The sequence below is a fragment of the Nerophis lumbriciformis genome, linkage group LG31 (assembly GCF_033978685.3).
Source record: "Nerophis lumbriciformis linkage group LG31, RoL_Nlum_v2.1, whole genome shotgun sequence".
Classification (NCBI taxonomy): domain Eukaryota; kingdom Metazoa; phylum Chordata; class Actinopteri; order Syngnathiformes; family Syngnathidae; genus Nerophis; species Nerophis lumbriciformis.
In genome coordinates, this window is record NC_084578.2 from 16,273,945 (window position 1) to 16,286,688 (window position 12,744).

The following is a 12,744-nucleotide window of genomic DNA, read 5'->3' on the forward strand; positions in this document are numbered from 1 at the left end:
TTTCAATGATTGTTGCTTCGATATAGGTCAATGGTTTATTTGCTTTTTAAATAAAATACGGAAAAACTTTGTGTGAGTAACAGTATATGTCAATGACTCATTAACAACAACAGCAGTATTACATCAGAAAATTATAGACAACTATTTTTTTAGGTGCCACCGGCCACCCACTCTCGGGTTCATTTAAAAGATTCACAGTTCTTGAGGCGTTTCTAAACATACAGTATATGAACTCAGTAATATCTGGGGTGAGTTGAAATACGCAAACCTTGTTAAGGCAGCATTTGGCGATAGCCTGCAGCAGCTCGTTGGTCTTCTCAGGCTCATGACCGGCCACTATCCTTGCTGGCTTTGCTGCTAGGGGCTCTCCACTAACCAACGCTACAACATCGATCGCTTTCTGAAGGAAGGCCATCTTACTCTCTTTGTCCTGATAAAACACAAAGACAAAGTCATGTCGTGTGTGGTTAACAAAAGAAATAACAAAATGACATTAAAAGACAGGATCTCTTGGTGGAGAAGAGGAGCAGTATAGTCGGTATCCAGACATAATAAGACGTCTTAAGATGATGTTTCTAGAATGACTTTCCCCATATTCAACACTTGTAGTCAACTGCTATATAAATGTGAATAAAAGTGATAAATAATCCATTTAGGATTGTACTAGAAACATGGGGATTTTTACAAAAGTCCCCTTCCCCCAAGCGTTCAGGTAAATGTGCATGAGATGCTGGAACGGAAATGTTCCGGTGGTCCATTGTGGTTTGCTTTTTGCACATCAGCAAAGTCCCCCGGACATCTATGTAAATCTGGCTGACTGCGTTGAAGAAGCAAAGTGCTTGATGAGGCTGTACTAACAGCTTAGATATAGTAGGCAATATTTGGACATGTACTACAATGAGTATACAAACTACCGTATTTCCCGCACTATAAAGCGCACCTAAAAACCTCCAATTTTGTCAAAAGCTGACGGTGCGCCGTATACATGGACCAATATTGAGCCTGTAACAGGTAAAAGTTTCAATCAATCAATCAATCGCAACTACGGTAAGCAGCCGCCGACTTCATTTTCCCCCGTCTTCATTTTCCCCCGTAGAAGAAGAAGCGCGCGGTGCATGCTGGGATATAGGACTGCGCGAGGCGTGCCGTTTCATTTCCATTTGTTTGTTTATGTAAAGACCCCAAAATGGCTCCTATTAAGACAGTGGTCCCCAACCTTTTTGTAGCCGCGGACCGGTCAACGCTTGAAAATTTGTCCCAATCATGTGTGCTTACGGACTGTATCCCTGCAGACTGTATTGATATACATTGATATATAGTGTATATATTGTGTTTTTATGTTGATTCAGGGACGGCGTGGCGAAGTTGGTAGAGTGGCCGTGCCAGCAATCGGAGGGTTGCTGGTTACTGGGGTTCAATCCCCACCTTCTACCATCCTAGTCACGTCCGTTGTGTCCTTGAGCAAGACACTTCACCCCTTGCTCCTGATGGCTGCTGATTAGCGCCTTGCATGGCAGCTCCCGCCATCAGTGTGTGAATGTGTGTGTGAATGGGTGAATGTGGAAATACTGTCAAAGCGCTTTGAGTACCTTGAAGGTAGAAAAGCGCTATACAAGTATAACCCATTTATTTAATAAAAAAAAACATTTTTACCAATGGCCCGGTGGTTGGGGAACACTGTATTAAGAGACACGCTTACGACACAGAGTTTAAATTTAAGACGATCAGTCACGCAGTAGAACACGGGAATAGAGCAGCAGCGACACTGACTCCATTAATGCATACTTGCCAACCTTGAGACCTCCGATTTCGGGAGGTGGGGGGTGGGGGGCGTGGTTGGGGGTGGGGCGGGGCGTGGTTGGGGCGGGGGGCATGGTTGGGGCATGGTTAAGAGGGGAGGAGTATATTTACAGCTAGAATTCACCAACTGGAGTATTTCATTCATATATGTATATATATATATATATGTATGAAATACTTGACTTTCAGTGAATTCTAGCTATATATATATTTATTTATTTTATTATATATATAAATAAAAGAAATACTTGAATTTCAGTGTTCATTTATTTACACATATACACACACATAACACTCATCTACTCATTGTGGTACTTGAAAATACAATGCAATACAATTCCTGGGCAATGGCACCTATCAAATACACAGTAATGAAAACACAGTTGTTCTACTAACTGTACTGTGTGTTATGAGAGTAGAGTATGTGTGTGTGTGGCCCTTTAATAGGTGACAGCATGTGAGGTGAGTGACGTCAGTGAGTGTGTGGGCGAGAGAAGAGAGGGAGCGTAGCGTGAGTGCGGGGAGGGACTAGTTGGTTTTGTGTTGGATTGGCTGTGTGCAAGCAATCAATAAAGCAAGATTTGCAACTAATCGCTGGACTCATCATTCACCCTAAAGTCGTCCGCTGTGGAGACCCACTGCCGGGTAAGGTGAAAGGTGTTGCCCCGAGCATACATCGGCCCTGGAGAAGTGTCTCCCCTGCGCTCCTAGACTATGGTCTCGTTCTTCTGCTTCGTCTCCTTGTGTGCGCACACTGGACTCAGGTCCGCATGGAGCTGGAGGGGGCGTGGCCTCCATCTCCGGCTGAATTCCGGGAGATTTTCGGGAGAAAATTTCTTCCGGGAGGTTTTCGGGAGAGGTACTGAATTTCGGGAGTCTCCCGGAAAATCCGGGAGGGTTGGCAAGTATGCATTAATGACAACTTTGACGAGACGGAGCCGGGCATGTTGGATGCCGTATTCGCCCAACTGTTTAATTTGGACACTGAAGAAGTAGAATTCGAAGGATTCGTGGATGAGGAATAACTTGATAAAGTGAGCTTTACATATTTATTTTGTGTGTTGTGTGACATTAACGTTTGAGCAACGTTGAGTTATTGATATATTGTTATTGCTCTGCACTATTTCCAGTGTTACTATATTGTGATTTGATTTACCGTAACAGAATCACTGTTTTTTACTTGTTTATTGAATCGGGGAAAAGTTCCCCTCCACTATGTGATATAAATGTTGCACTTCATGTTATAACTTGCTGTTGTTAAAAGATAAACAAACCACCACGTCACTGACTTTACCTCGGGGAAAATAATAAAACAGATGTTTATTCATTTTGGGAGTGAACAGAGTTGTCAGAACGCTGGTTTGTAATCTATTAATAAAGTTTGACTGACCTATCTGACTGTTTTGTTGACATTCCCTTTAGCGCAGCTCCATCTAATGGATGCATAACGTAACCCCAGCCTCTACTGTAGCATCTATTCTATGCGCCTTATAATGCGGTGCGCCTTATATATGAACAAAGTTTTAAAATATGCCATTCATTGAAGGTGCGCCTTATAGTGCGGAAAATACGGTACTATATGGGGGAGCATTACCAATCCATTTTATGTTTAGCTCAAATCATTCCAGCCTACATAACATAGACATGGAATTAAGAAACATGGCATGAAGGACATGGACGTTGGGTCACAGAACACTTGTGTACTGTAGTCACCAGTGTTGGGTTAGTTACTGAAAACCAGTAACTAGTTACAGTTACTAGTTACTTTATTTCAAAAGTAACTCAGTTACTAACACCAAAAAGTAATGCGTTACTGTGAAAAGTAACTATTTAGTTACTTATTTTTTTCTCCTTTCTTTAAGGCTCCCATTAATGCCCTTTTAGCCTTCATTTCAGTACTGTTATTGCACTGGAGAATAATACAATGTGCTGATCAATTTGACATGCATTTGCATCACTGAACTCAGAAAGCAATGTGGTCTACATACAACACACAAAGACAAAGATATGTTTCAAAAGGCCAATTTATTTCAGGCCAGAACAAATTGACAAAAGTATTTTAAATAGCTGCAACATAATGGCACTTGAACTTTAACTTTAAGTAGATAGGATCTTTGATCCAAGACACAACTTACATTTAACTAAAATGTTATTTTCTTTGTGCTCGACAAAAGAAAAGTATTGAGAATGTCTCCATGTTAAAAAACTCGACTTCTAGCTTCGCCATGATGTCTTGTTAGTATTTATGAGAGTAGCGTATGTGTGTGTGTGGCCCTTTAAGATATGACAGCATGTGAGGTGAGTGACGTCAGTGAGTGAGTGGGCGAGAGAGGCGAGCGAGCGGCGACAGTGAGTGCGTGCAGGTGCTCTAGCTTGGTGGATGGCTGCGTCCAATAAAGTCACAATGTTGCAACAAACCGCCGGTCTCGTCATTCACCCTCAGCTGTAAAGACCCACTGCCGGGTAAAGTGAAGGTTGTTAGCCTCGAAGACGTACATAGGCCCTGGAGGAACGTCTCCCCTGCGCTCCTCAACTGCGATATGGGAGTCCCCCCGCCCCCACCCACACAAAGCACGCCTTTTCTTTTCCACCGCAGCGCTGCAATAAAACACACTCAGATCTTCTGTTTCTAGCCGATACTACATGAAAAATAACGTAAAATAACGCAGTAACGCATCATGTATTAACGGTAACTGGGTTACTGAGTATAAAAAATAACGCGTTAGATTACTAGTTACCGCCGAAACTAACGGCGTTACAGTAAGGCGTTACTTTGTAACGCGTTAGTCCCAACACTGGTAGTCACAGTGAGCAACTCAGGTGGTCTTCAGACTTGACTGGTGTCGACCCAAACTGGACTTCTGGTAGTGGTAATGTATAGATCTTAACTATATGAGCTGTCACAACAGTTTCCGTGTGACTTCTAGAAGGGTATTCCTACCCTGCTATCTGCGTTTACCATATACATCTTCTTCATTTGCTCTATGCTTAGAAAATATTATAGTTACCGGTACATAAAAGGTATCAATGAAATGAGTTGTGCTAGCACACATTCGCTAGTGGCAAGTAGACTAGCACAAGTAACAGAAGTCAGTGATGGCGACAAAGAACTCTAAAGGGGAACTGCACCTTTTTTGGAATTTTGCCTACGATTCACAATTCCTATGTAAAACAAGAAGAACTATGTTTTGACTTTTTCATGTATTCTAATTCGTAAAATATGGCAAATACGAGGTGGCTAACAATGCGGCTACACCAGTACACTATTACGCCCATAAAGCCTTCTAAAAAAACATTTAAAAAATCACTAACAATACCCAACTTACACGTCGTGACCTGATTATTAACCAAATATTAAGGATATTGTTATAAGAAGCGCGAACACAGACAAATTACTTTTGGCGGAGCCGTGATCACAGAGAGCTAATTAGCATTTGCAGTTATTAAGATACTGAGCTACTGCTGCTGCATCACCTCAGAGTTGGTAAAAGTTAATTTTAGATTATAAATCATGCCTCTCACCTGAATAGTAGAAGGTTGTGACCAAATACCGAGAAGTTGGTCAACTTTGACAAGAAAGGCACAAAAAGATGCTCTAGCACCTTTTTTTACCCTGCGAGCGGTTTATGAATAATTCTTCATCTAAACTGGAAGATATAAACATCCCATCAGTCGGCATTTCAGTGAGAGCAGACAATGTACAGTAAGTGATTGTTTGTTCGTAGCACATGCTGTAATATCATATTTGCATTTCCTCCTCCCAGTATTGTGGATGTTTTGATGATCAGCATATATGTTGCATACTAATGCAGACATAGACGCAAAATGGATTGCACGCCTTATTCTGCTCACTTAACAGACGCAATCCACTTTGCACAAATTTAGTAGATCAGCTTTGCATGTGCTATCAAGTTTGCACGTGTTTTAGGGCACGCAAACCTTTAGTAAATCAGGCTCTTAGTGTTTTAACAAAAGCTTGATATTTTAGCATAAGCTTATAAAACTTGGTACTCATCCGCCTACTATTAAAAAAATATAGGTTTCTGGATCATATTTTTGTCCTAAAGTAATCTTTGTTGTCTCTCACAAAGTCTGGCGTAAGTCGTTCGCTTTGTTGAAGGGAAAAGTGAACGCTGTGATGCATCTGGGAAATGAAAGTGCCGATGTATGCTTTAAAAGAGCAAAATACGTAAATATTAAAAGTTCCTATGAATGTGCCTGTTACTACGGCGTGTATATAAAACATTGTTGGAGGTTTTTGAATGTTTTTCGCAGCGCTTTAAAGGCGGAATAGAGCGACTCCCTTTTGCTCCATTGTTATCTTTTTTGCTATAATGCATAAAAAAAAAGAAAAACATATGTGTTCTTGTCCTACGTAAGGCATACTTGCCAACTCTCCCGGATTTTCCGGGAGACTCCCGAAATTCAGCGCCTCTCCCGAAAACATCCCGGGACAAATTTTCTCCCGAAAATCTCCCGAAATTCAGGCGGAGCTGGAAGCCACGCCCCCTCCAGCTCCATGCGGACCTGAGTGACGTGTCAACAGCCTGTATTCACGTCCGCTTTCCCACAATATAATCAGCGTGCCTGCCCAAACACGTTATAACTGTAGAATAATTGAGGGCGAGTTCTTGGTTTCTTATGTGGGTTTATTGTTAGGCAGTTTCATTAACGTCCTCCCAGCACGGTAACAACACACAACAACAGCAGTCATGTTTTATTCTACCGTAAAGCAGTTCGTCTGCAGTAAACAGCAATGTTGTTGTAATATATTGAGTTGGAGGCAATAACCAGGCGAGGTGATGAAGTACGTCTCTTTACTGTAGACTTCAGAACAGACTCACACACTTGACGTCAGGTGCGCAACACCACGTAAATCGTTGGCCAACCAAAAAGTAACCCCAGTACGCTATAGCCAACATTCACCAGGAGATGGTAACAGACAAACATAGATCACTCTATTACATTCCTCCCCTTTTAGAAATGTAGAAGTTACTCAAAATAAATAAACAACCCAACCAAAAAATGCAGCAGCTCAATTAAAAAAACTGTACTTAAGCCACATTCTTCTTTTTTTTTTTAAGTACTGACTTCTTAACCCTCATTTGTAAACAATAACATGCTTATTATACAAACAGTATTTGTACACCTTTAACACAGATTTTTATACTGTCTTCAGAGATTAGTTTTTTTTGGTGGTACTCGAAACCTTTCTGGGTACCTGCGAAAGGGTGTTCAGCATGGTTAGAAAAATAGTGACAGAGAATAGAACAAGGATGGACAATTCAACCCTTAACTCAACAATGAGTAGATGAGTGTTATGTGTGTGTATATGTGTAAATAAATGATCACTGAAATTCAAGTATTTCTTTTATTTACCGTATATATATATATACATATATATATATATATATATATATATATATATATATATATATATATATATATATATATATATATATATATATATATGAAATACTTGACTTGGTGAATTCTAGCTGTAAATATACTCCTCCCCTCTTAGCCACGCCCCAACCACGCCCCACCCCGACCACGCCCCCCCATCCCCCACCTCCCGAAATCGGAGGTCTCAAGGTTGGCAAGTATGACGTAAGGATTGTGAATGACAAGCAAAATTCCAAAAACAGGGCCGTTTCCCTTTAAGGCCTGAGTTGGTCACACAATTAGTGACGTCACGAAAAGGTAGACTAAACAACAAATCAGTTATCAGAAATGTAACTAGGGAGGTTTTTAAAAAATAATAATAATAATAACAATAATATTGTTGATTTAGATGCTGTTATGTATAGATGTACATGGATGCTAGTGTTAAAAGACTATACACGATATGCAACCAAGAGAAACATCCTTACCTTAACATTATCTGACTTTAACTCACTCTCTTTGTACAGCTCCCTCATAAAGCCGGTGGTTTTGATGATCTGAAAGTAGAGTAGACAGAAATCAGGAAATCCAATTGTGTTACAGAGTCCTGCACCGCACAAACTCAAGTTAATGACAAGTTGCAGATAAGGCAGCCAAACAATAACATCAATCAATCAATCAATGTTTATTTATATAGCCCTAAATCACAAGTGTCTCAAAGGGCTGCATAAAAAAATACAATTTATTAAAATCGACATGAGATCAATATATTTTTAATTTGATAAAGTGCGGTTACAAAAGTAAAAAATATGTATAATTGTTCATTTAGGAAGATATATTATCTTTATCTGGATGTGAGAATAGCAAAGGTGGACTCAAGTCGAAATTTTGATCAATTTAAACTCGATTTGGCAATATCAATCAAGCACTGGGACTTTGACATCAGTGAGTGTGTTTAAGAAAATATGTTCCCGTCAGCATTAGGCAAAACTATTCTGATAAAAAATTATGTAAATAAACAAAGTTCTTGCACACATAATACATTTGATAGAGGAATCACCGGGTCCTGTGACAACAACAACCACAGCCAAATACAGTAGTTGTGCAGTGACAAAAAAAAAAGTAAGAATGCCGTTTGACCTCTCTATTTATGAGTTAATTAACTATTGTTATTGACTTACCGCATACATGTGAATGAAAACAAAAGAGAAAGTAACTACCGTATTTTTCGGAGTATAAGTCGCACCGGAGTATAAGTCGCACCTGCCGAAAATACATGATAAAAAAGGAAAAAAACATATAATTCGCACTGTAGCCCGGCCTAACTATGAAAAAAACTGCGACTTATAGTCCGAAAAATACGGTACATAAGAATCTTTCTAAACTCAAGGCCTAATAAAAATTACAAGACAAAAAGGTAAGTAAAAACTACTCCTATACTGTGGCGGAAATAATGAGCAATAAACAAGTCAAAAAACAACACTATATATTGTACAGCTGCAAAGAACTATGGAGAACTGGAATTCCCCAATGATATGTCAGCGCAGGAGCAGCCTGCTAGGATATGTCTATGTGTCGGCCATCTTGGTAAGGGCAACATTCCCATTGAATACAATGCTTGTACAAAAAAAGAAATGATAACTTGCTTAATTTTCAAACAATTTTAATGCAGTTTACTTTAATAACGTGTGTGCTGTCAATACAAAATATTTAAATAAAAAAGCACGAATCATTGTAATGATAATCATACATTTTTTACAGAGATTAAATTCATTTTGAATGCATAAGCTGTACATGTCAAATATAATTGTCAAATGGCACATTAAAAGCTAAACTTCAACATTAACACTCACTATGACTCGTAAGGACTCAACATTTCAAGCCGATGACTTGTGACTTGACTCGACATGTCTTGTCTTGACTTAAGACTTGACTTGGAATCGGGATAATAGACTTCAGACTTTCAAAACACGCACTTTCTACCACCTCTGAAGAATAGTGACAGTCCACTGCAGGAAGTCAAACAGCCAACAGTAGCTCATCAGGGACATGATTACTCGGAGTGACTGAGTAAGTGAGATTGGTAAGTCAACAAAAGCAACTGATAAATTCTGAAAAATGCATCCATTCAAAGGTTGTATCGATATTAAAATGTCATATCTCGGTTATTATGAGCGTAAGCATTGTTGTCGCAATGTTGTTGAATGTACTCAAAAAGTACTGACACACACACACACACACTGAAATCTTTCAAACAAGTTGTAATAAAAAATACATACATAAATTCACACCCAATGTACAACACCAAAACCAGAGAAGTTGGCACGTTTTGTAAATTGTAAATAAAAACAGAATACAATGATTTGCAAATCCTTTTCAACCTATTTTCAATTGAATAGACTGCAAAGACAAGATACTTAACGTTCGAACTGGAAAACGTTGTAATTGTTTGCAAATATTAGCTCATTTGGAATTTGATGGCTGCAACATGTTTCAAAAAAGCTGGCACAAGTGGCAAAAAAGACTGAGAAAGTTGAGGAATGTTCATCAAACACTCATTTGGAATGTCCCACAAGTGAACAGGCTATTTGGGAACAGGTGGGTGCCATGATTGGGTACGAAGGCAGCTTCCATGAAATGCTCAGTCATTCACAAACAAGGATGGGGCGAGGGTCACCACTTTGTGAACAAATGCATGAGCAAATTGTAAAACGGTTTAAGGACAACATTTCTCAACGAGCTATTGCAAGGAATTTAGGGATTTCACCATTTATGGTCCGTAACCTGATCAAAAGGTTCAGAGAATCTGGAGAGTACAGTAAGTGATTGTTTTATTATGTATGTAGTTTGTATTTCTTGTTCAGCATTTAGTAATACTGCTACATGATGCTTAGTGTTTCACTAATGCTGGATCTGTTTATCACATACATTCTAGAACTTGATGCTCATCCGTCTTATATTCAGGCTCAAAAATATAAGGTTCAAACAGGATCATCATTTGTCCCTGAGTAATCTATGTTGTCTCTCAGAAAGTACGCCGTGAGTTGTAGGTTTTTCGTTATTTAAGTGAAAACTACAGTAATGATATGTCTGCAAAAATAATGCGCCATATAGGCTTAAAATGGGCAGAATATGTAAATATTACGTGTTATTATGAATGTGCCTGTTACTACATTACATGTACACTTTACAGCATGTATATAAAACGTTGATGAAGGTGTTTGGATGTTTTCTATTGGCTACATTGTTAGCTTACTTTTACTAACATTTATTTACAATATAGAATGCATACAAAAAACATGTGCTCTTGTGAAGGGATGTAAATGACAGGCAACATTCCAAAAAAGTGCAGTTCCCCTTTAAGAACAAAATATGAGAAACAAAAGACTGCAATGTACAACAGCCTATGTAGTTTAGGGCACTTTTTTATTAACCTTTTGTGAGGATTATGATTAATTCTTCATTTAAAATAGAAGATACACACATCCCATCAGTTGGCATCCCAGTGAGAGCAGACATTATACAGTAAGTGATTGTTTTATTATGTTCGTAGTTTATATTTCTTGTTCAGCACTTAGTAATACTGCTACATGATGCTTAGTGTTTCACTAGAGCTGGATCTGTTTATCACACACATTCTAGAACTTGATGCTCATCCTCCTTATATCCAGGGTCAAAAATATAAGGTTCAATCAGGATCATCATTTGTCCTTAAATAATGTATGTTGTTTCTCAGAAAGTATGCCGTTTTTTGCTGTTGAAAGGAAAACTAACGGTATGATACGTTAATGTGCCCTGTAGGCTTAAAATGGGCAAAATACGTAAATAGTATGTGTTATTATGAATGTGCCTGCTACTATATTACATGTATACTTAAAGCATGTATATAAAACGTTGATGGAGGTGACAGCCGACATAGTTTAGGGCACTTTTTCTTAACTCTTTGTGAGGATTATGATTAATTCTTCATTTAAAATAGAATATACAAACATCCCATCAGTTGGCATCCCAGTGAGAGAAGACAGTATACAGTAGGTGATCGTTTTATTATGTTCGTAGTTTATATTTCTTGTTCAGCACTTAGTAATACTGCATAAAGATGCTTAGTGTTTCACTAGAGCTCGATTTGTTTATCACACACACTCTAGAACTTGATGCTCATCCTCCTTATATTCAGACTCAAAAATATAAGCTTCAAACAGGATCATCATTTGTCCCTGAGTAATCTATGTTGTCTCTCAGGAAGTATGCCGTGAGTTGTAGGTTTTTCGTTGTTAAAGGGAAAACTAACGCTATGATAAGTGGCATAATAGTGGGCCTAATACGTACATATTACATGCTATTATGCAGCTGAGATAGGCTCCAGAACCCCCGCGACCCCAAAAGGGACAAGCGGTAGAAAATGTATGGATGCATGGATAGATAGAGATTATGAATGTTCCTGTTACTATATTACATGTATACTTACAGCATGTATATAAAACATTGATGGAGGTGCTTGGATGTTTTTAGAGCGTTTTATAGCCGGAATAGAGTGGCTCCATTGTTAGCTTACTCTTACTAACCTTTATTTACAATTTAGAATGCATACAATAAAACATGTGCTCTTGTAAATGATAGGCAACATTCCAAAAAAGTGCAGTTCCCCTTTAAGAACAAAATATGAGAAACAAAAGACTGCAAAGTACAACAGCATACATAGTCTCGTATTGTAAAAGTCATGTCATGTTTTGCAAAGATTTTTGTTGTAGATGGTTGGTATTTTTTCACGTAATTTGCATGAGAAAATGGCAGCAAAGGGTGTTCTGTTGGGTTTGTCGGTCCCTTCTGGGAATCTAGCAACGCTGTAGTTGTTTACTCAGCGTCAATAGCAACGGGCTGCACAACCATTAGTCTTGCATAGTTTATCACTTTGTACAACACTCATCTGATATCATGGAAGCATCCTCCTCTCACAGATTATGCATCTAATAGCGTTCACACTTCAAATTTGCAAAGCCTCTCGGCTACTCACTAATACATTCGCTACGCTCATGCTAACCCTATCTAACCACGTCTGTTTTAAAATATATGAAACATAGCCATTTAAAAAAATAAAGTATTATCACACACACGCCATGTATCTCATCGAAACATCGATATCAGTCTCACCTCACTGAAGATGTCGTGCAGGTATCGAAATGGTGGTTTGCTAAGCAGTTTTTCCGTCAAAGGGGGTTTCTTTATCACTTTTCCTAGGGTGTCTTGTGTCTTTTTAACCACTGCTGCGTTCATTGCGGCAGATTTTTTTAAAGCAAAACAGGGCAAAGCGAAAGTAATCAACCCGTGTCGCGTCTCAAGATGAGGTAAACTACGACCGCGCATGCGCATCAGGGAGTTCGGCTGTTGATGGAAAATGAGTCTAGCTTCTTCTTCTGTGGATTATTTCGGTAGTTGTTATCCACGATGCTCCTGCACTGCTACCTGCCGGGGAAACACGGCACTACGCAAGTCAAGCGTTCACACTATTTTTCCATTAGGGCTCAACGACCCCTAAGGGAATAAGGGGTAGAAAATGGA

At 39.0% G+C, this 12,744-nt stretch overlaps 1 protein-coding gene across 5 annotated transcripts in view; it reads right to left on the bottom strand.

Moving 5' to 3' along the window:
• traf3ip1 (TNF receptor-associated factor 3 interacting protein 1) overlaps nt 1-12,541 on the bottom strand; it is a 43,929-nt gene extending 31,388 nt beyond the window's left edge. For all 5 annotated transcript variants that reach the window (XM_061926529.1, XM_061926527.1, XM_061926528.1 and 2 more), the window contains exons 1-3: nt 12,337-12,541; nt 7,674-7,742; nt 269-430 (exon numbers count right to left, since the gene is read on the bottom strand). In XM_061926529.1, the coding sequence (XP_061782513.1) occupies nt 269-430; nt 7,674-7,742; nt 12,337-12,459 (354 nt within the window). In that variant the 5' untranslated portion in view covers nt 12,460-12,541. The remainder of the gene's footprint in view (nt 1-268; nt 431-7,673; nt 7,743-12,336) is intronic.
• Nucleotides 12,542-12,744: the final 203 nt, after the last annotated feature.